Source organism: Bidens hawaiensis, unplaced genomic scaffold (assembly GCF_021521415.1).
Source record: "Bidens hawaiensis isolate Kalapana, Puna unplaced genomic scaffold, B.hawaiensis_p1.1 tig00000512_1, whole genome shotgun sequence".
NCBI classification, from domain to species: domain Eukaryota; kingdom Viridiplantae; phylum Streptophyta; class Magnoliopsida; order Asterales; family Asteraceae; genus Bidens; species Bidens hawaiensis.
The window spans coordinates 5,893,534-5,918,477 of record NW_027491033.1 but is presented as its reverse complement, the minus strand read 5'-3'; the positions used below and the strand labels follow the sequence as shown (position 1 = coordinate 5,918,477).

General features: G+C 41.8%; 1 protein-coding gene across 1 annotated transcript; it reads right to left on the bottom strand.

The window, feature by feature from the left end:
* LOC143634968 (fatty acid amide hydrolase-like) lies at positions 1-22,695 on the bottom strand. The gene is made up of 20 exons (XM_077102905.1): positions 22,595-22,695; positions 21,324-21,430; positions 17,877-17,937; positions 17,585-17,763; positions 17,292-17,367; positions 13,126-13,206; positions 12,951-13,028; positions 12,347-12,494; positions 12,155-12,267; positions 11,494-11,569; positions 11,348-11,419; positions 11,074-11,182; positions 10,910-10,990; positions 10,707-10,810; positions 10,268-10,360; positions 9,950-10,018; positions 9,747-9,811; positions 9,620-9,681; positions 252-347; positions 1-180 (listed from the first exon to the last, which is right to left on the bottom strand). Exons 1-20 carry the CDS (start codon positions 22,692-22,694, stop codon positions 118-120), a joined length of 1,833 nt encoding a protein of 610 aa, XP_076959020.1. The 5' UTR covers position 22,695; the 3' UTR covers positions 1-117.
* Positions 22,696-24,944: the final 2,249 nt, after the last annotated feature.

Below are 24,944 nucleotides of genomic sequence, written 5' to 3'. Positions count from 1 at the left end.
ATTCGTACAGAAAAAAGGGCGTTTTATCCTTTACATTATTGTTTGTGAATGAAAAGTAGTATTCTTAAGTTCTTTACAGAAAATACTGTAACCAGGAGATGTATAATGCATGAGCACTTAGTTGCTAGTTAGAAGATCATAGTAAACTTGTGGCTTCCTGTACTCTGCCTTGCACAATGCCTACAAAGAACAAGTCAAGTACGCGTAAAGTTTGGATACAGAAGCATAATATCTACATAACCGAGGCATACCTCCATTGCATAAGCGATATGGATTAACATAGCTTTGGACCAAGGCTTCCCTATAAATTGAATGCCAATGGGCAATCCAAGTTTGTCATACCCGACCTATCGACAACATTTACAATATATGTGAAGAAACACTAACCGAACCCCGGGCAGATTACTGGTAACCTGGGGGTTAGATAGATGTTTCCCACGAGGGGTTAGACCCTTGGAAGATGGTTCTTCTGATAACCTGCAAAACAGACACCGTGAGCTCGTCACTGAGAAGGGGGGGTTCCTCCTTGTGACCACCCTCCGGCGTGAGAATCAGACTAGATTGCTCTTTAAATATAAAAGTATATTAAGAGATTGCTAGAGCAGATATCAGGTATAATATGATGATATAAGATAAGATGTTATGATAATGTGATCAGATATGATGGTCATACCATTTGGGGTATTTATAGCCGAAGGTAGGTTTCCAAGGAGGTATGGCCAGCTGCAACAGTGTTCCTGTTCCACCAACAGTGGCCTACGCACGTGCCCTGCTGGTAGTTGGTGGGTAGGTAGCGGCTGATAGCGACCAGGCCTGCTGTATACTATTCCTTTTCCACCAACTGCCGGCTACGCACGTGGTGTGACAAGAGTTGGTGAGTAGGCAGCGGCTAAGAGTGACATACAGTGTAGGAGCATGCTGCTCGCCATACTGTTGTCCATAAGCTGTCGTATCTTTAGTCAGATCTTTTTCCCATACCTCGTCAGGTACAGTACAGAAGATCTTCCCGTATCGTACGGACTGGCTTATTTGGGCGGGAGTATTCCCCCTCCCGCCATTATGCGGGATTGTTCCCGGCTTTGCTCATTCCCTCAGGTGACACTGAGTGATTTGAGAGCTAAGTGCCTTGTGCGTGTAGCCTTGCTGCGCGGGTGGCCTTCCCTAATGGCTTGTATCCGAGGCTGCGGGGACAGGCGGAGTCCTTCACCATTGGGAGGCATTTCCTGCGGGAACAGCTTGCGTACTGCGCGTAAGGACGTCACGTCTCTGAGCATGGTTGGTCCTGCGGATCCAGTTGGTTTCTGCGCAGACGTCCCTCTTCAAGGTGAGTCTTGCGGGTCCAACTGGGCTCTGCTGGGACCTACCTCTTCAAGTCCCCCCAGTCCAATGTTCTTCTCATGCGTGTTTAATAAAGTGAGGTGAACTTTTGGACTTAAGCAAAGGGTTTTGAAAAGGGTTTTTTAAGGTTTTCCATGGGGATTCTTCCCGCGGAAGTCCTTGTCACTTGCAGAAATTCCCGAGTTTCCTGCTTGGTCTTTGGGTATGATGCGGGTGGGTCTGTAACCTCCTCGCAAGTCAGGAGCGTTGAGTCCCACTTGTGGAATCTCCATGAGGTTTTGGTAGTTTTGAACATAGTGATCAATTATGTTAAAACCACCAATTCCATCCTGGAGCTTCAAACAACGTAGTTCTCGACGTTCCCGCTATGCGGGGATGTTATTTCCGTTTCCGCAAGCATTGCCCAGAAGATCCTTCTTGGTTTCAATTCCCAGCGGAGCGCTAGGTATGTGAAGGGTTTTGCCTTAACACTGTACCAGCGCTCGTCTTACGGTTACTTTACTTCCAAGGTATTCCTGGCGTCAATTCCCTGCGGGTGCTAGGTATGTGAAGGGTTTTGCTTTTACACTGTACCCGCACACGTCTTATAGTTACTTGGTTGCCGAGGAATATTTGGTTTCAATTCCCTTCGGGTGCTAGGTATGTGAAGGGTTTTGCCTTTACACTGTACCCGCATCCGTCTTACGGTTATTTGTTCGCCAAAGCTGGCTTCAATTCCCTGCGGATGCTAGGTATGTGAAGGGTTTTGCCTTTACACTGTACCCGCATCCGTCTTACGGTTACTTGTTTGCCAAGGTTTTGCTTGGCTTCAATTCCCTGCGGGTGCTAGGTGCGTGAAGGGTTTTGCCTTTACACTGTACCCGCATCCGTCTTACGGTTACTTGTTTGCCAAGGTAAGGGGTATTTTCCCGCTTACTTTTTAATATTTTTAAATTTTGAATTTTTGAAATTTGAAAGGTTGGTGGAAAGATAGGAACAGTCCAAACCTCTGAAATGTCGTGAGACGGTTTCTTCTGACTGTGTCAGGACGTGCAGGAAGTTATGGTGACGTGACATTATATGGTCATTCCAGACGCTTTTTCAGGCGCGTGGGCGCGATTTTTCGGGCGCGTGGCCGCGAAATTACTGGCACACGTCCTTTCAACAGCTGTTTCCAGCTTGCTTTTTGCCACGTGTCATAGTTTCATTGCACCTTCGATTTCTCTCTCCTCCGCATTAAATTCACCGCATTAATTGCGATTACTATATAAAGGGGGAGCGGGTTCTTTGTAATCCACACTTTCACCCTTCTCTTCTTCTTCTTAGCGATTTCCATCAAATACTCCCCTTTTCAGGCAAGCATTTTCCCGAAATCGTTTTCTTCTTTCTCTGCAATATGTCTTCCCATGATGCTGAAGCTGTAGCCGACGATAGGAGTACTGCGGGCGAGTGCCAGTGTGCTCTACCTGTCGATCAGTACCAGTATGTCGTCAGGAAATTCATGCTTGAGTCTCTTGAGCCTGAGTTTCCTGAACCCCACCAGACTGTGTACGATGCCCCCAGTGGCAAGATCGGGGTATATGCTGCATTCTTTGTTTATGGGAACCTTAGGTTCCCATTGACAAAGTTTATGTACCGTGTCTTGGAGAGGCACGGTGTGCACCTGACCGAGGTGCATCCGATGGCGATTGCCAAGATCCGGCACTTCGAGTGGGTGTGCCGGATTCTGGGTATTGAGCCCTATGTGGACCGCCTGATGACCTTCTATACTTGGAGGTGCATCCAGGGGTGGTACACCCTGACAACCCGTATTAAGGGTTTGAAGATCTGCGTGACCGAGCGCAGTCTCCGATCGTGGAAGTGGGAGTTCTTCTACATTTCTGCCCGCGCCATCCCCATTGCCATGAAGTTTAAGAAGGGACAAGCGCTTCCGAGCCTTCACGCTTCCAGCTACCAGGAGGCGGAATGGTTCGCGAAGATATCCCGGGTCCAATCTCCGGTTTACCGGTTTGCGGAGTCCGGGATGGTGATGCTGGGGATGAGCCGGGTATGGAAGGATGCGTCTCGGTTTCCCATCCTTCTCGAATACGGTTTGAACTCTATTCCTTATGGTATGTCTTGTCTTTCTTGCTGATATGAGTTTGTCTTCTAACCGTTTCTTTTCTTTCAGAGGGGAACGATTTGGAGTCGCTCCTGTACCCGCGGGAAGCTGACGGTCCCGTGCGGGTGGGCACTCGTGCTCTAGACGAGAACGAGTTGCCCATCCTGGAGCAAACGGCGGATCGGTTTGTGGAGGTCTATCCGCTGGGCCACGAGATCCTGAGCCAACGGCGGCCAGGTAAGGCGATACTCTATCCTCAACCCCTCAATGCTGTACCCGCTGCTGGAATTCCTGACATCCTGTCTTCTTCTGAGGAATCCGCAGATGGTCCTCCGCTGGTGCGGAAGAGGAAGGCTGCCGGTGGGAAAGGGAAGGAGAAGGTGGCCTCCACAGCTGATCCCGTGCTTTTATCTGACACCGAGTCAGATAGTGAAGAGGTGGCGGGGAACCCCGGTGGTGAGAGGACCACTGCTCCGGAGGCTACGACTGTTACCTCCGGAGAACCAACGATGACGACGGTGACCGGTATCAAGAGACCGGCTCCATCGGGCTCGTCCCCGCCCGTCCGTACGTTCAGGCTCAAGAAAACCCGTAAGTACAAACATCCTTATCTTTGTAGATTTATCACTATAAATTTATTGTAACACTTATCTTCTTGTGCAGGCGTGGATGTTGACGCATTCCAGGGTGGAGTGCCGAGTAGTACCTCTCCGCCGATGACGGTAGGCTTGGTCAGCCTACCTGAGGCGTCGACCCAGGCGCCTGCGCCTGCTCCCGCTGGTTCAGTTGCTCACTCTGAGCCGACTGTTCCAGCCGAGTTGACGTCACCGCCGGCCGTGAGTGCGATTTTTACAGCATCCTTCACCGAGCCGGCGGTTACGATTGCTGCGGATTCTGCGGCAGCGACTGCGGCGGCTGCCACCATGCCCCCGCCACCGGCACCGACGGCCGGCCCATCAGGTACGCATGGGAGTACTCGCCAATCTTTGCCACCTTCCCATCTGCCTGACCTTTTGGATGGGTTTCCTTTGGGTTCAGGTGATGGGTTCGGCGGCTATCGGCCTGTTATAGACCCTACAGGTGCGTAGGGTTCCTTTGGCCCTTTTTCACTTTTATTTTTCATCTTTTTCCTAACTGCTTTTTTGTTTTTTGCAGTGTCGGATTCCAATGAAGTGTATGTTCCGCGATGGAACATACGCCGAGGAACAACCCTTCGTACCCCTGTGGAGTGCGTGGAATGGGCTCGCCACGCTGCTCCCCATGGTGCGTTGGGGGAAGCCATGGCTAGCTACCAGGAGGGTAGGCTAACCAATGAGCTTCGGGTTCTCCAGGCCCGGATGCAGCCGCGCGTCGAGCTGCTTTGTCGTGAAAACGACAAGTTAAAAGCAGCTCGCGCCAAGGAAGTATCTCAAGCGCGGGCTCTTCGGGAGGAGAACCAAAAGTTGGCCGCAGCTGCTGCAGAGAAGGAGAAGGCCTTCAAGGCCCTCGAGGTTGAGGTTCAAGCGCGACTCGAGGCCCGCTCCAAGGCTGCCCAAGCTGTTAACGAACAGCTACGGCTGGCTAAGGAGACTGCGAGGAACGCAACCGAGAGGGCCACCAAGGCTGAAGCCGTTGCTGAGCCTTTACGCGTGGAGAACGAGGAGCTCAAGGCCAAATTGGAGGCTCTCCAACGTGCTCATGATGCCTTGGCGATGGAAGATGCCAAGAAGCTCCAAGAGATCCTGGACCAGAGGGGCGTGCTTGACCACACCGAGCGGAAGCTTAAGGGCGTTGAAGAGGCTGCTGCAAAGGAAGTGCTACTTGCCAACCTCAACAAAAGCGAAGCTGAACGCGCCAGCACCCAAGCTCAAGCCGCCCTCCAAGAAGCTCTGGTTGCCAAGGAATGGCTTCTTCGAGAAGCGTTGCCTCAGGTATGTTTAGCTTTACGTTTCACGCTTTCCTTTGTACATAGAAAAGGTGTTTGACACATATTTTCTTTTGCAGGTTGTGCATCGGGTCTTCTCAGAGACATCCTACGACGATGCTATGAGCGCAGCCCTCAACGCTTCTCACGAGGATGGGGAACGGGTCGGTTTCCTGCTTGGTCTAGGGTTCGTTGAGAAAGGCTTCCCGCCTTCCAACTTCCCTTTGTACAATGTTGATACTGAAGCCATATATGACCAAGCGGTAAATCAATACGCCGCCTTCCCGCATCCAGTGGTGGAGAAGGTGAACCAAGTAGCTGCTGCTGATGATGGGTTAGCTATCCTTAAAGCTTTCCTCGAACCGCCCCGTTCTTCTGATTTAGCGGGTCCAAGTGGAAGCGGCCCTGAAGCCTGATCTTGAAGATCCCTTCCCATTGCTAGGATAGTCTTGTACGGATGTATTTATTTTCTTTTCGTAGGCGGGTAGTTACCCGGCCATTCTTGTAATAATTCATTTGTGAACTATAAATCTTTTTGCGTATAAGATTGTTATTTCCTTCTTTGGGTTTCTTGCTTTATAAACTTATGACTTGCATACTTAGTTTAAATTAGCAATTTTCCAAGTGTTTAGAATAAGTTAACCTGTTGAACGTGGTTAATGGGTTTAAGTTTTACTTCCTCTTTCGTGATTGTGCGGGTAGAACCGTCACTTGCACTTAGTAGGATGGCTAAACTTTAACCTTCATCTGACCTGCGTGTAGGTTTTCCTCATCTTTTGAGGATAAGTTAACCTTTGAACGTGGTTGATAATAAGTGCGAAGTTTTGCTTCCTCTTTCGTGATTGTGCGGGTAGAACCGTCACTTGCACTTAGTAGGATGGCAAAACTTTACCCTTATCTTACCTGCGTGTAGGTCCTGCGTGTAGGTTTGTCACGTTATTGGGTTTGTGCGGGTAGGACCGCCTTCCCACGCAACGACTTCACATAATGTGAATGCCGTCACCAGTGTTGCATAGTTTAACCGTTCGACGCGCGGTTGTTGATAGGTTATTGTTCAGTTTCCTCCTTATGATTCGTGCGGATAGACCGGCACTTTCATTTTTGGGTGTTGAACTTTTCCCCTTCAACTGACCTGCGTGAAGGTTTTTCCTGTTATTGGGTTTGTGCGGGTAGGACCGCCTTCCCACGCAACGACTTCACGTAATATGAATGCCGTCACCAGTGTTCAGAAAAGTATTAAATGTAAAATCATCAGATTCGATGTTCTAAAGAGAATCATTTCCATTAGAAGTGGCTCTTGGCCTTTTCTTTACAAATTGGAATTGATTTACATGCAAACTGTGTAAATAAGCTCCCTTCCATATTGTTGGGATGGGAGTGCCATCGAGCCGATACGCACCTGGTTCGGGATCTCGTTCTTTACGCAGCATGTAGTCTCGACATTGAAGCTGGAATTTTTATTCGTGTTTTCCCCAGCTGGGGTTCTACACGCACCCGCCTGTTCAGCCTTTATTGCGCCACGAGGTGCGCGAGCGTCCCATCTCTGACAAATGCTTCGACCATGTCTTTTACGTCTATGCATTCTTCAGTGTTGTGGCCTTTTGTCTTGTGAAAGTCACAGTATTTGCTCCGATCAGCATCGTGACGATGTCGGATTATTGGAGGCTTTGGCCACGGGAGCTCTTCAGTGGCGAATATCTCAGTGACGCTTTTGGTGAGTGGCGTCCATCTGGAGTTTCGGTGCGGCTGTACATTATCCTTTCCGCCCAATCGATGTTGCAAGCCGGATGAGATGTCAAAGTTTACCCTTGACTGCCAAATGCCTAGCTTCCGCTTTTTATTTAGTCGGGCGGTGAGGACGTTGTCTTCTCTCGTCTTCTGAGTGTAGAGGTTTGTGCTCTGTGGGAGATCTCTACCCAGTTGCTTCTCCGTTTCCGCATAGCGTTTTGCTGCTGTCATGATGGCATCCCATGTGGATGGCATGCCATCTTTACCCGTTAGGGTGCGGATGAGCTCTGGGTCATGCGCGCCCTGGATGAAGGCCGCGCGAACAAGATCTTCGCTGATATTGCCCAAACTTAGCTTCTTTGAGTTGAAGCGAGTGATGAAGTTTGGCAGAGATTCATCTTCTTCTCGTATGCATTTGAGGATTGTCCATTGCTCCTCGGTATACTTCCGTTGATGGCTGAAGTGTTGGCTAAACTTCTGCTGGAAGTCTGCCCAGTCGTAGATGTGGTTGACCGGTAGACGATCAAACCAAGCTCTAGCAGCTCCAACAAGCGTCATTTGGAACATGTAACACCACGTGGGTTCCGTCCAATTGCTGACGGTTGCCCCCGCTATGAACCTGTTCAAATGATCGTCTGGATCAGATATACCGTCATATGTGCCTATGTTAGGCATTTGTTTGGCACTCTTTGGGGCGATTGCTTCCGCAATGTCCCTTGCAAATTTGGACGTTCCCGCATTTGCAACGTTTGGTCTGAACGTTTTGGAGAAGTCTCGTGGACTTCCACCTGTGCTTTTTGGTTTGAAGGCTTGTCCAAAATGCCTTTTCGGTTGGGATTTCGTTTCCTTACGCTTCCCTTTTGCCCTATGGCGAGGGTTCGCGTCGGAGTCGGATTCCTCCGATTCATCCTCCCAGTATTCGAATTCGTCGGCCTGTTGTACGGAACGCAAGCGTTCGTCCAACTCAGCCTGGAATTCCTTTTGTCGTGCCTCCGCCCATGCCTTAACTTCATCGAGAGTTTGGCGGGGGAATCTTCGTTTCTCAAACTGGGTATCAGTGGATCCCAGTAGGCGATCATTTACTGCACTTGCCCCAGCATGAGTAACTGGGGTAGTGTTCGTAAAATTTACTTCACTTGCCCCGGCTTGGGTAACCGGGGTAGTGTTTGTAAAAACTGTGTTACCGGTATTACCCCCAGTAGCTGGGGTTGTGGTTACCGGAATTTCTCTAACCATCTTTGTAGAAGTTTGAAAAAACTGGAGAAAAATGTAGTTCTAGCTTTATGCACGGATGGCGCAATTGAAGAAACACTAACCGGACCCCGGGCAGATTACTGGTAACCTGGGGGTTAGATAGATGTTTCCCACGAGGGGTTAGACCCTTGGAAGATGGTTCTTCTGATAACCTGCAAAACAGACACCGTGAGCTCGTCACTGAGAAGGGGGGGTTCCTCCTTGTGACCACCCTCCGGCGTGAGAATCAGACTAGATTGCTCTTTAAATATAAAAGTATATTAAGAGATTGCTAGAGCAGATATCAGGTATAATATGATGATATAAGATAAGATGTTATGATAATGTGATCAGATATGATGGTCATACCATTTGGGGTATTTATAGCCGAACGTAGGTTTCCAAGGAGGTATGGCCAGCTGCAACAGTGTTCCTGTTCCACCAACAGTGGCCTACGCACGTGCCCTGCTGGTAGTTGGTGGGTAGGTAGCGGCTGATAGCGACCAGGCCTGCTGTATACTATTCCTTTTCCACCAACTGCCGGCTACGCACGTGGTGTGACAAGAGTTGGTGAGTAGGCAGCGGCTAATAGTGACATACAGTGTAGGAGCATGCTGCTCGCCATACTGTTGTCCATAAGCTGTCGTATCTTTAGTCAGATCTTTTTCCCATACCTCGTCAGGTACAGTACAGAAGATCTTCCCGTATCGTACGGACTGGCTTATTTGGGCGGGAGTATTCCCCCTCCCGCCATTATGCGGGATTGTTCCCGGCTTTGCTCATTCCCTCAGGTGACACTGAGTGATTTGAGAGCTAAGTGCCTTGTGCGTGTAGCCTTGCTGCGCGGGTGGCCTTCCCTAATGGCTTGTATCCGAGGCTACGGGGACAGGCGGAGTCCTTCACCATTGGGAGGCATTTCCTGCGGGAACAGCTTGCGTACTGCGCGTAAGGACGTCACGTCTCTGAGCATGGTTGGTCCTGCGTATCCAGTTGGTTTCTGCGCAGACGTCCCTCTTCAAGGTGAGTCTTGCGGGTCCAACTGGGCTCTGCTGGGACCTACCTCTTCAATATGTTTGATTCAGGTTATGTTTAACTGGTAAACCGAAAAAAGGGGGTCAAACGAGTCAAAGGTCACAAATTGTATTTTCCAAACAAAAATTCTTTAGAATCGTTTTGGTCGATTAGATATTGTTACTGAAATACTATACTCTTGGTATTCGTATTTGACAAAAATGTGCTTCGACTTGTACAGAAAGTATCTGTTCTTGGCCCGTTGCCCGACCTACTAGTTTTCTTTTACCAATGATAAGAATAAGTATCTAGTTTTAACAGTGTACCGGAACAGTGACAGCTGGCAATCCCAGAAAGTTTCCGGCTATAGAATATCTAATGAGCGCAGCTGAGAGAAAAAGGGGTTGAAATAAGATGCTACGGTCAGCTGTGAAATAAAAATATATTTTATACCTCCATTAATGTAGTCCAATTCTCCGGTCTCATGAACATCATCCTTTATTTCATATGCTGTTACACTATTTTAAACAAGAAACAAGTCATTTTTATGTACAAGTGCATTATAGGGTTATGGGTTATGACAGTTCTTAACATATTATTAGTTCTGAAATGAATGTGCCCCCGGATAAATGAGTTTAAAATTTAAAAGGTAATACCCTACTGTAGGTGTAACAATGACATCAGCCATAGTGAATATCTTTTCATGAATCTTCATTTGGCGGTTCCTGCAAAAAACGTGCCGGGGAATATTTTTATTTGTCCTTTTTATTTCTGAATGGTCATTGAGTTGTGTTTCATCTCAAAAGTGGTCAAATCAGTACATTAATGTTTACAATGCCATAAATCATTTTATTCATATATTTATGTTATTATTGTTCTTATAATGTTTTTGTAATCTTACACAGCACCCCTTTTATTTATAAACATTTTAAGTGAACATTGAACATAGAAGGGTTGTCTGCAAAAAAACGTACCTTATTCGTTGTGCATTCAAGTAGTCTCTACTGTTGAAACCTCCGTATACAGAAAACGCCACTCTTACATCTGAGCCCGATTCTGACTTGTTACTGTTTCAATTTCCGATCAAAGTATCCCATATTATTTTAAAGGCAGAGGTATACACACACCACTAACAAGTCAAACGGACCTTATGACTTTTTGCCAAATCGTATGGGATGTATAAGATGTTCTATGATATGTCTATACGGGCTTGTATTACTTTACTGAAACTGACTTGTTTGTTTATCTGCGTTTGTAAAAGTTTACTTTGTACGGCACGTGTGATGTTACAGATGTGACAAGTCTATGCTTTGCAACCGTATAACCTCATACAAATGTGATAAGCATGCTGGTGTGCCAATAGCATTATCCTATTTTGAATCTACGAATAGTTTATGTGTTTAAGGTACTTACTGCTTTTCCATATGATGAGCAAGGGAAGTTGAACACTCTGAACCTATTGTTACATAATGTGCCAAACGCATCGCCTCTATATCCAGTATAGTCACTTCCACAGTCTTATAACAAAAGGAATTTTTTTAACAAGAACGTTATTTTAGTATTCTCATTTGTTGTACATTGTAGAATGATGGTTTGCTATGAACCGATTTACGTACCTGCCACCCGTAGCATTTATTAAGATAATCCAGAGCACTTAAACAGCATGTTCTGATGTCATCACTGCAATCGTTAAACCACTGGCGTTTAACAAGCCGAAAAGTTTATTAGTTTAATGTTTGGAAAAAGAACAGGGTTCAGTTAAGAGTATGCTGGTTAGTACCTCTTTAGATTTAGCAAGTCTGATATTAGACATCTGAGTACAAGGCTTTAGCATGGGAAGGTATAGTTTAGATTGACATGTTTCGGTTTCTCCGCTCATTGCAGCATAACTGAAAACGGTGTCCATTTGTAAATAGTGTGTTAAATTTGACTTAAAAATCAATGACTTTTGTACAAATCGACTCATCTAAACTTTGCACAGTTGTTTTCATTACTGCTATATATCATGACTGTTATATAGCAGTAATGAAAACAACTGAATAGAGAATACTTACACGATTAGTGAATCCTCAACTGTGCCGGATAAGATCCCAACCATTCCAACTGTCCAGTTCAGAGGTATAACCCTGGGAAAGAAGTATTAAAACAACTAACTAATTAATTTTCATAATAGGTGGTTTGTTCAAAATATAATACCGACCCAGAGTGTGGTATGTGACCAAAGGACGGCTTTAAACCAACGATACCACAAAGAGCAGCAGGCATTCTCACAGATCCTACACAAGGAAACCAGGTCTCTAACTGTGTTATAGGATGGTTCAACATATTATCTCACAAGTGGTGAAATGGGTCGGTTGGGACAGGGTGTAAACAAGCCGAGTTGAGCCGAGCCGAGCCGAGCAGAGTCCGAGCTTGTATAAGCTCGAGCTTGACTCGTTTAAACTTACAAAAGGTCGAGTTTGAGATAAGCTCGTAAGTATTTTTTCAAACTCGGGTTTGGCTCCTTTATTAACTTACTAGTTTTTTAATTTATTTATATGTAATTATAAATATCTATATAAGTTTAAAACTTTTGATATAAATAATATATATTATATAGTTATTTTTATCTTAATTTTAGATATCATAATAATTATTATTATTATTTAAATATATATTTATACTGTATTAAAATAATATATAGATAGTAGGCCTCGTTTCAGGCTCATTTATTAAACAAGCTTATTTTTAAGCTTGGCTATGCTCGAGTTTTCAGCGAGTTGATCTCGAGTAGCTCACAAGCGGCTTGCCTTGTTTACACACCTTGTTATATGACCCTGAACACTTTATAGTAATGCAATGGTACTAGTAAATCCATGTACCTCCCCCTTCAACACCAAGGGCAACCGGGCATAACCCAGCGCACACGACAGCAGCAGATCCACTAGACGAACCACCACATATTCGTTTGGGATCATACGGATTCCGCGGCGTTCTACATGATATTCACAACAAAACAGTCATGTGAGTTTAAGATATGTGTTTTTTGTGAAATCTAAGAAAAGGTGGTATACCCATAATGCGGGTTTATCCCACTAGTGCCCGAACCGAGCTCATGCATATTTGTCTTCCCTACAAGTATGGCACCACATGACCGAAGTCGCTTAACACAACAAGCATCTTCTTTGCAAACTCTCACTTTGTGCAACCACTTAGTACCTCCTGTAATAATAATAATAATATAAATGGTTACTAGAGACTGTAGAGGTGGCAAAATGAGCGGATCGGGCTGGGTCAAAGTGGGTATCTAGTTTTCGAGTAGGTTACGCTTTTCGTCCCGTGGTTTGCATGTTTAACCCTTTCGGTCCAAAAATGAACCTTTTGACGTATCATGCCCTGAGGTTTAAATTCTATAATCCTTTTAGTCCTTGATGCTAACCTCATTCTTTCTTTTTGTTAAACAGAAAGGGCAATTCGGTCATTTTACACTTAGGGACCAAAAGGGTTATAGAATTTAAACCTCGGGGAAATATATGTCAAAAGATTCCTTTTTGAACCGAAAGGGTTAAACATGCCAAAACATAGGGCCCGAAAGCGGAATTTACTCTTCTTTTCATTTGTTTCTTTGGGCCATTCCCTTGATAGTTTATTCGGGTCAAAACTGTCACCTCTACTTACCGGTGGTCGGATATGGTAGGCAGTCTATTTCATCCTTGATGGCAATTGGAACTCCATCTAAAACTGAAATCGGTTCTCCTAAATACATTAACATCGGTGAACATGAATGCGTGGAATTTTTTTTTTTTTTTTTTTGTTATTTTGAGAAAGTATAGAAATGTTGACAGTTAGTTACCTCTTTCATACCGAAGAGTTGACTCGGTTGCTTGCTTTAGAATATCATGAGATTCATAGTTGTCGAAGCACGAAATGGAATCTGACCTGACTCATGACGGAGCTTCCACGGATTTCGAGATGAATGAACCGCATCCTGGTCTGCTGATCCTCTCCTCCGGCTGCTCGCGATCTGCAGTGGCGTTTTGGGGGTGTGGAGGTGACCGCTAAGAGATCTTCAAGATCTCTTGTTCACAGACACAAAAACTGGTGGTGGCACCTACTGAGCATGACCCCATGATAAGGAGGTGAAGACCTCCTTATATAGAGTCTCATGGCCACCATCATGATACCCTAATGGGCCTAGCCCAATTAGGGCTACCTCCACAAACCTCCTCAGCCCAATAACAAATGTATTAGCCCATATAATAAAACAAACCAAATATAATAAATTTAGGATTGTAAACCGGGTTTAATACCATACCCCTACAAGCCCCCCCAAGTCCAGCGTTGCTCCTGGGCGCGCAAGCGCTTAGGTGGAGCGTTGGACTTTATAAGGTGTTAGGGCGGTTTTTTCCCTTTTATTCGGCCTTATCTTTATTGTCTTGAGTCTGGGAGATTTTCTCCATGATGGTGACGCGTTGTGATCCTTACGATAATGGTGGTGTCGAGTTATAAGGATAATAAAGCTTTGCGCGCGAGAGGCGTCTTACGAGCTGAGAAATAAAGCCTGCGCGCGAGAGGCGTCTTACAAGCTGGGTAATAAAGCATGCGCGCGAGAGGCGTCTTACAAGCTGAAAATAATAAAGCCTGCGAGCGAGAGGCGTCTTACGAGCTAAGAGTAATAACTGAGCTGGCGCGTGAGGCGACTTACGAGCTGTAATAATAACTGAGCTGGCGCGTGAGGCGACTTACGAGCTGTAATAATAACTGAGCTGGCGCGTGAGGCGACTTACAAGCTGTAATAATAACAGTAGCCTGCGCGCGAAGCGTCTTACGGGTTGTAATAATAATGTAAACCTGCGCGCGAGGCGTCTTAGAAACCTGCGCGCGGGGCGTCTTACGGGCAATGATAGTAATGATAATAAAAGCCGGCGCGTGGCCGACGGGTTTATGAGGATTCCCAACCTTCAAGTATGGCGGGGAGCCGTATGGGAAATTGAGGATTCCCAACCTTTAAGTATGGCGCGGAGCCGTATGGGAAATTGTGAGGATTCCCAGCCTATGGCGCGGAGCCGTATGGGAAATTGTGAGGATTCCCAGCCTATGGCGCGGAGCCGTATGGGAAATTGTGAGGATTCCCAGCCTTCAAGTTTGAGCTAAGACTCATATTTTTGGGCTAAGGCCCTGACGTTTTAGAGTTAAGACTCGTCAACGCGTTTGAGCTTGGAGCTCACGCATGTATGTTTTACTTCGCTTTCTTTTTAATTTGATGTCAATATAATGTTGTTATATTGCTCAAATTGGTAAAAGGAAGTGCGAAACATGTATGCGAAAACTTGTATGCGGTGGCGCGAATGCAAAACTGCTGCGCGCTGTGGCGCAGAGTAATTGCCTGGGCGCGCGCGCGACCCGCTGTGGCGCAGAGTAATTGCCTGGGCGCGCGCGCGAGACCCGCTGAGGCGCAGAGTAATTGGCTGGGCGCGCGCGCGCGACCCGCTGAGGCGCAGAGTAATTGACTGGGCGAGCGCGCGACCCAAAGGTTTTGAATATCCACATCAGGTAGGTTTTATGTAAAACCAACAGATCTGATAGCGTACTTGATGCTTGAGCATGCTTGATGCTTGAGCATGCTTGCTGCTTGAGCATGCTTATTGCTTGAGCATGCTTGATGCTTGAGCATGCTTGCTGCTTGAGCATGCTTGATGCTTGGGCATGCTTATTGCTTGAGCATGCTTGATGCTTGAGCATGCTTGCTGCTTGAGCATGCTTATTGCTTGGGCATGCTTATTGCTTGAGCATGCTTGATGCTTGAGCATGCTTGCTGCTTGAGCATGCTTATTGCTTGAGCATGCTTGATGCTTGAGCATGCTTGATGCTTGAGCATGCTTGCTGCTTGAGCAGGCTTGCTGCTTTGAGCAGGCTTGCTGCTTGAGCATGCTTGATGCTTGAGCATGCTTGATGCTTGAGCATGCTTATTGCTTGAGCATGCTTGATGCTTGAGCATGCTTGCTGCTTGAGCATGCTTGATGCTTGAGCATGCTTATTGCTTGAGCATGCTTGATGCTTGAGCATGCTTGCTGCTTGAGCATGCTTGATGCTTGAGCATGCTTATTGCTTGAGCATGCTTATTGCTTGAGCATGCTCTGCCTTCATGTATGGGGGCGCGCGCGCGACCCGCTGTGGCGCAGAGTAATCGCCTGGGCGCGCGCGCGCGCGCTGTGGCGCCGAGTAATTGCCTGGGCGCGCGCGCGACCCAAAGGTTTTGAATATCCACATCAGGTAGGTTTTATGTAAAACCAACAGATCTGATAGCGTACTTGATGCTTGAGCATGCTTGATGCTTGAGCATGCTTATTGCTTGAGCATGCTTGATGCTTGAGCATGCTTGCTGCTTGAGCATGCTTGATGCTTGAGCATGCTTATTGCTTGGGCATGCTTATTGCTTGAGCATGCTTGCTGCTTGAGCATGCTTGCTGCTTGAGCATGCTTGATGCTTGAGCATGCTTGCTGCTTGAGCATGCTTATTGCTTGAGCATGCTTGATGCTTAGAGCATGCTTGCTGCTTGAGCATGCTTGCTGCTTGAGCATGCTTGATGCTTGGGCATGCTTGCTGCTTGAGCAGGCTTGCTGCTTTGAGCATGCTTATTGCTTGAGCATGCTTGATGCTTGAGCATGCTTGATGCTTGAGCATGCTTATTGCTTGAGCATGCTTGATGCTTGAGCATGCTTGCTGCTTGAGCATGCTTGATGCTTGAGCATGCTTGCTGCTTGAGCATGCTTGATGCTTGAGCATGCTTGATGCTTGAGCATGCTTATTGCTTGAGCATGCTTATTGCTTGAGCATGCTCTGCCTTCATGTCTGGGGGCGCGCGCGCGACCCGCTGTGGCGCAGAGTAATCGCCTGGGCGCGCGCGCGCGCTGTGGCGCCGAGTAATTGCCTGGGCGCGCGCGCGACCCGCTGTGGCGCGGAGTAATCGCCTGGGGCGCACGCGACCCGCTGTGGCGCGGAGTAATAGCCTGGGGCGCACGCGACCCGCTGTGGCGCGGAGTAATCGCCTGGGGCGCGGAGTAATCGCCTGGGGCGCACGCGACCCGCTGTGGCGCGGAGTAATCGCCTGGGCGCGCGCGCACGACCCGCTGAGGTGCAGAGTAATCGCCTGGGCGCGCGCGCGCGACCCGCTGAGGCGCAGAGTAATCGCCTGGGCGCGCGCGCGACCCAAAGGTTTTGAATATCCACATCAGGTAGGTTTTATGTAAAACCAACAGATCTGATAGGGTTTATAAACCTATGAATATGAGGTGTGGCTGCTGCTCGGACGAACCCAGATCTGAAAACCCAGATCTGAGGGTTTTCCTCAAAAGCTCATTTTCTTCCTGTTTCTTCCAGATCTGGAGGTATTTTCCAGGTCTGAAAACACAGATCTAAGGATTTTCCCCAAAAGCTTGGTGGTTTCCTCCTGCATCTTCCAGATCTGGAAGTATTTTCCAGATCTGAAAACATAGATCTAAGGGTTTTCCCCAAGAGCTCGGTGGTTCTTCCTGAGATTTTGATGAACGGATCGGAGGGCCGAGAAGAGAGGCCAGTGTGGTTCATTGCGGTCCCACGGATGGCGCCAATGTCGAAGCACGAAATGGAATCTGACCTGACTCATGACGTAGCTTCCACGGATTTCGAGATGAATGAACCGCATCCTGGTCTGCTGATCCTCTCCTCCGGCTGCTCGCGATCTGCAGTGGCGTTTTGGGGGTGTGGAGGTGACCGCTAAGAGATCTTCAAGATCTCTTGTTCACAGACACAAAAACTGGTGGTGGCACCTACTGAGCATGACCCCATGATAAGGAGGTGAAGACCTCCTTATATAGAGTCTCATGGCCACCATCATGATACCCTAATGGGCCTAGCCCAATTAGGGCTACCTCCACAAACCTCCTCAGCCCAATAACAAATGTATTAGCCCATATAATAAAACAAACCAAATATAATAAATTTAGGATTGTAAACCGGGTTTAATACCATACCCCTACAATATTTAATGAAGAATGACATACCCGTCCCTGGACCGAAAGATTGTTTGATCGCTGATATTAATCGTTGTGCAACCTAAAACCAAATAAGAATTCAAAAGAAACAGACGCATGTTCAACTTACTCAATAAATAGCTCTGCTACGAGTAAGATTTTAGTAGGTACTTTTGTTTGTTACTAATCACACATTGTTTTTACTTAACGACTTAACAAGTCAACCCAAACACGACCTGTTTAGCTAAATTTAAACCCATGAATTTCAAGTCGTGCCTATAATTCACACGTGAAAATACCATGTGAGGCGTTATCACTCCCGATCCATATGCTCTTGAGTAGTCCATTATCGTCCATCTACGAAAATAGATATCTGAAGTTAAATGTTTAGGTATTGTTTCCAAACAGTCTTTGGCCTCTTGAACTTGTTGTGCTGCTGATAAACCAGAGTCCAAGCATTTAAATTCTTGTTTAGCATCTGCAAGCATAAGTATTTCTTAATTTAAGATTTAAAAAATGTAAGATTTGAAATTATAATGTGATTATATTTTTCTAAAATTGATGTTATGAACATTGAACAATGATAGTGACCTTGATAAGGGTGCAAAGGAACATATAAAGGTGAATCTTCCAAAACTGCAAATGAAACAAGCTGCATAGTGACAGGTCACATGATGTTTTTAAGTTTTTTATCAAGACTGAATTATAATTTGATTTCATACCGTTAAAAAAACCTATATATTAATTTATAACACTTTCATGTGTTGTTGTTACTTGCACAATCATTACATATGTAGAAGCTTTGCGGGTGACATTGTGTTGATTTGAACACTACCTATCTAATTAATTTGGACTTCTTTAAATATGATAAGAAAAAAGAAAATTGCCAAAATGTCCTTTGATTCTTGTTTTGTCCCATCAAAAAGTGACATGTCGTTTAGTCGTCACGACGAGCTTTTCATCCAACAAGAAGGCTACACCAATCATAAAAAACAGGGCGGCCCGACAAAAATTTGAAAAATCTATTCGTCCTGACAAAAAAGTTGTAAAATATATGTCCCAGCCAAAAATATGAAAATCTATGCGTCTTGACCAAATATGTGAAGAAGAAATTAAGCGGTCCGACCAAATATTTGGCAAACATGTTGGGACGACTTCTTTGGTGACAAAATGCCGTCTTCTAGTTGGACAAAAAGCTCGTCATCCCGTCTAAAATACACGTTACCAATGACGAGCTTGAAGGAAACATACTTGCAAGGCTGCAATGTCTTTTTATTGGTGGACATACCTGGAATCTCTCACTTAAAATGAGACATTTTGAGAATTTTTTTAGATATTAACGACGATACTTTAAAAAATTCTGAATCATCCAATTTCAATTATTTTTATAAATTTCACAATTAACATTTTAAAAAATTTTAAGGATGCTAATATACCAAAATTTGATTAATTATTATATGTAAAATGAAAATTTGATTAATTATTATATGTAAAATGAAAAAAATATGTTTGTTTTTCAATTCTTATATATAATTAAGATATTAAATTGCTTCTAATTACTAAAGCGGAATGCGGAGTGATTAAAGCGATTATGTTAGTAACATGTTGGACAATTTTGTTACGAGAAACAGAATAATTTTTAATAATAAGGATTTCTCAATGGCAAAAGTAATAAATGACATAAAGGTTATGTCTTTCATTTAGATGAGTAATCGAAACAAGAGATTGGGACTAAAATGGGAGAAAGCGTTTTAACTTCGTTAACTTTCCTTTATAGTTCATTCAGTACTTGTATAATTTAGTTAGCTGTATTTGTAGTTCTTTTATTTCTTGTATCTTGAGGATCCTTACATCTTGCTAGTAGAGGTGCACAAATCGGTTTTTTTTCATAATAACCGGTTTTAAAAAAACCGGTTTTTCCATTAACCGGTTTGTTAACCGGTTTTGGCTCTAAAACTTGTAACCGAAATACGAACCGGCGGTTTGTAAACCGGTCAAATCGGTTTTTAAAAAACCGGTTTTCGTAAAAACCGGTTTCCGGTTTAAACCGGCAAACCGGTTCCCGGACCGGTTTTTTTGACCATCTCTACTTGCTAGTAGTCTTTTTTTTTTTGGTTTTATAAAATTGGCCTTTCAAAAAAAAAATAATACTAAATGTCAAACCAGTGATTAATGTTAGTTACTAGCACACTCTTTATAGATGTAGAAACTTCTTGGGGGACATTTTGACATTTTGCACACTATCGTTTCAGTTTTGACTTCTTTAAACATAATTATAAAAATAAAAGATTATTTATGGTCGTATTTTTAAGGTTTAATAAAGTTAAAACGTCAATTCATGAAGTATTGACCATTTAAAAAGGTGACTCTATATTTTTATAAATTTTATAAGTGTGTGCTTAATCCTTATGCATAAATCTTATTAAAAATTATGGTCCAAACAAAAGAAAGCAAAATAACATCAATCTATCATTCCTTGTTAAATACCGATGATGGCAATGCATAATGATAGTAACTAAGGCTGTTGAAATGAATAAATTTATGTTACTTTTATTAACTTTATTATGCTGTTGTCATTGGTCTTACCGATATGAAAATGAAATGTTAAGGATATATTGTTTTTATAGATAGTAAAACAAAATGTACTAGCTAATTTAATAAATATCTGTCTTAAGGAAATAATTCAATGTATTTTACATTAATTTACCAGAGTAAAATGAAGAAAGTTAGTAAATTAAGATGTTTCAAATCATTTTCTTTATTTAATATCCCAAAGACTTTCTAAAATAGAATATGAAATAACGAGCCGAGCCGAGCCAACTAGCCAAATTTTCTAAGTTTGTAAATGAGCAGAACCCGAACCAGGGTTGACTTGAGTTGTGGCTTGCTCGATAACTGGCTCCTTGGCTCACTTGTTCATAAATTTTGGATTATGTAAAAAATTGTTTTTAAAAGTTAAAGAAGAAAACAAAAGTAATACATAATTCTCTAAAGTCCCGTATTTATAAATATTGAATTATGTTTATGTTATAATAATATATTTTTTTGTCTTTCATATATATAGCAAATTGTTTCATGTAAAATTATTAACCAATTTAATAGCATTCAAGGAGCAGGTAAAGGGCAACAAGTTACGTCACAACCATTTTTTGAATAATATTTGTAAAAGAAAATATAAGAAATAATTGAGCTGGCTCCGCAAGCGACAAGCTTGCTAGAGTTTTTTAGGAGCTGAGCTCGATCGTAACTTTTCAACTTATTAAAATAGATGAAACAAACCAGCTCTGTTCACGAGCTTGTCTTGACCCGACGCCCCCCTGCATCATATGGCCCAAGTGTATTAAAGCTGAATTGGCAAGGGATAACGAGCGCATACCATTCCCTTCATGAGTTAAGGGCGTTAAATGCAAGATGAGTTAAAATGTTAACGGGCTTTAAAATCCTCTATATACACGCAATAATTTAAGAATCAACTTTACATTAAATAAATAGGGGTAAAGAGGGTAAACAGTTTTATAACGAGGTAGAGTGAAATGAGATAAAGTATATAAAATGGTAACCACATAAAGTTAAGAATCGTAAATATACCCCAATATACAAAAGTTTGATTTATAAATTTGGATATAGTACACAAACTTCTACAATTTTCTTTACGTGAAGTCATTTTATATTTTCCACACCACACTATATTTTTCAAACAATTATTAATGGTAGTCTAGCCTTTGAAACATTTACAGCCAACCCTATTTGGAAAACACATCCATCATCTTGAAAGAAATAATTAATACGAATCAACAGTTAACAATAACTACGTTTGGCAGTATTAAATAGTGTCAAATTACTTTACAAAATGTAGGGAAAGTGGTATTATTATTATTATTATTATTATTATTATTATTATTATTATTGTTTGTACGTAGTATATACTATAAAATAATAATAATAATAATAATAATAATAATACTATATAATAATAAAATGGTAGATTGTTATTATTATATAATAATAATAATAATAATAATAATAATAAAATGGTACCTTGTGAATTCGATTGTTTTTCTTCAGAAAATACAACACTTCACCTATAATTGCCATCTTCAAAAACCAAACGAACATCTTTGCAAACCGTCCGGTCATCCGAGGAGCTATATATAAAATTATTACATGCATACATTTAACCTCATTACAAACTCCATATTATATAACTGTAATTTAGACACATAAATAAATAAATATATATATATATATATATATATGTTGAGAACCATTCATCAATTCTGACTCTTATACTATCTATTGTATAAATTGACTAAAATGCATGTATACACTCCAATCTATTAAAGATTACATTATAAAATACTATAAATTGACTAAAATGCATGTATACACTCCAATCTATTAAAGATTACATTATAAAATACTATATTGGTTGCATTTTGCCTATGCATATATACACTAGATGCATACGTGTACATTATTATATTTTTAAAGAAGTGAGGAGATATAATCAAAGAAATAATACTTTATAATTTTACCTGAAGTACTATCTATAATATATATAAACGAAAACATAAAAATCCTACGTGTCGTGATGTGGTCGCTCCCCTTTTTTTTGGAGTCACCGGATTTGCTTGATTTTTTAATGGAGGCTTCTCATGCATTTGACCCGAATTCATGGGTATGAGTCTTACCAAACCCAGATATTCCTTAAACGGGTTATAACATCTCATTAAATTAAAAATTATTCTCACCAAATTATTTATGTAAAAATCCTATAAAATAGGATATAATAAAAAATAATATCTTTTTTATTTTAAAAAAGATATATATATATATATATATATATATATATATATATTATTTAAATTAAAAAACCAATTTGATGGTAAAAGAAATAAACGGGTCTTGGGTCTCATAAAACCATAAGTATATTATTAACTTTCATAAATATTATTTATAATTAAAAAATCAATTTCATAGTAAAAAAAAATAAACGGATCTTGGGTCTCATCAAAACCATATAGCTTTAAACCGGGTTATAACATCTCATTTATTTGTGAAACAAATTATCATCAAACCATAACTATATTATTAACTTTCATATAATAAAAAAATATAAATTAAAAAAATAAATAAATATTATAACAAACAATATAAAACAACCCCCGTAATACGGGAGATAAAAACTAGTATTGTATATATTTAATAGATTACGCAATTTTTATGACTCTCAACACATAATAAACATTGGTTATGAAATCAACACGGTATATATATAAATGAGATTAGAGAGAGCTATATGAAGGTACCTTTGACGTCAGCATGAAGGTAGACCTCGTTGCTATGAGGTCCAAGATCGACTTGGTTCACTGACTTGTAAATGACACCGTCGTCCTTCAAAATCCCCATTTTCCTCATGTTGAGAGAGAGAACAAGAATTGTTGAGGAAAAATATGAGGTGTTCATGTAAATTTATAGCATAGGTGTGATTTTTGCTTCATTTTCTCACACACGTGGAATCATATTTCTATTTCCAGACAAAGCACAAGACAAAAAAAAACTTTTTTTTGGAAGTTTATAAAGGGAAAGTTGCATAGAAGGATATATATAACATACAATTATTAATGAGAGGTAGGTTCCGGTCCAAACTAATAAAAGCCTACACTGAACCGGTTGTACATACGCTAACAAATGAAAATGGTTTTCTGTAAATCCAGTCCATATGGGATTAAAACCGGCTTAAACTGAATCGATATCTTTCATATGTAGCAATGCTACATGAAAGATATCGATTCAGTTTAGTAGCATGTTGTAACTCTCTATACTTTGTGTTACTTTACACGTGATAAAACAAATAATGTTAGTTAAATACTTATATTGTAACTTCAATATGGATCGATGGAGTGAATGATAGAAACTATAAACAAAAACATAGTTTCATAGAAACTAAAATGAAAGATTCTACAAGCATATACCCAAAGAAAAATACAAAAGATCTAAATAAATTTTAGAAGTAAGAAAGAAAGAAAGAAAAGGGGCTAAGTTAATTTACTCATAAAAATAGTTGAAAATGAGAGTGCACAAAAACCTCTAATCATGTATTAAATGTGTACCCTAAAATTCTTCAAGTCTTTCGTGTATAGTAAAAAGCATGACTTACCAAATTTTCCAATTAGATAAACATAATATGGTTGCAACTGATAGAGACTAATGACGCGATTAGGGACAAATAAACTATTTTGGAGATCAACACAAAGTAACATTCGAAGCCTTTTGTTTTTCCTCTAAAAAATATAGATTTTTTATTACAGTTTCAATACACCGGAATGACAAGATATCATCAAACGGGTGAGAAAGAAAATCGAACACAAAATAACTTATTTTGAAGAGAACCAAGTAAAACTAGGACTTAAAAGTCAAATGAAAGTTGCAATCTAAATGAATGGCTTTTATGTTACATAAAAGCCTAAAATGAACTAACATTAGTTATTTTATCTAGTAGGGGTCCAAAGTTTTTATTGAGGCCCTTGTTTTGGGAGCCATCTATGGTTATATATATAGTAAATAATAGTTTAATTATTTCGATGGTCCCCATATTTTTATCCATCAAACGTCAAGTTCGTGGCTGCCCATTCCGGGTAGGATGTCGTAGCTGGACCGTGTAAACAGATTGTGGGTATACGTAGGAAGCTTGATCATGTGGGGGTTAACCTTTGTAATGGTTTCAAGCGCAATGCTCGAGACTACACGATATTCTGAATGTACCAGGCCTAGTTAGTATCTTGTTAGACTAGGGGTGTTCAACGAATCGAATTTCGAATATTCGAATTTTTTCGAATCGAATTATTCGAATTTTGAAATTTTGAAGCTGGATTCGAATTCGATTCGAATTCGAAATAGATTCAACAAATTCGATTCGATTCGAATTCAGAATAGCCAATTCGAAATTCGATTCGAAAATGAAGTGCGAATCGATTCGAATTCAGTTAAAAAATATATTTCAATTTCAAAACCTCTATAAATTTGAGTTTTTTAACATCAAAAAGACCAAATATATAAAATAAATAAATCATTTAAAGTTATCACATCATAAATATTCAAAATGGTAATGTCCAATTACATTAATTATTAACCAAAATGATAAACTTTCTATTGCTAATCTCTATAACTGAAAAGATTTATGTAGTTTATCTTTACATAAGTATGTATATATATAATAAAAATAAAATGTATAATTTGAATTCGAATTTCGAATCGAATAGGAATTTATAATCATAAATTCGTATTCGATTCGAAATTCGATTACTAAAATCGAGTTCGAACCGAATCGAATTCAAATGACTAAAAATCGAATTCGAACCGTCAAATTCGAATGCGAGTCGAATCAAATTTCGAGTTATTCGAGTCCGATTCGAATACGGAACACCCCTATGTTAGAGCGTTCGGTGGTTATTAATTTAATCTTTTTGTTGGTTGTTCAATAAACACAAATAATTTACATGTATTCTTTCAATAGTTTCTACAACATGACACGGATGTTGCTTAAAATAAACAAGCGTTCGCTTTTCTAGTTAAACTTCGAATGTAAAATGTACCAAACCCGATTAGTATCTTGCTAGACCATTTGGTGGTTATTAATAAAATCTTTTTGTTGGTCGT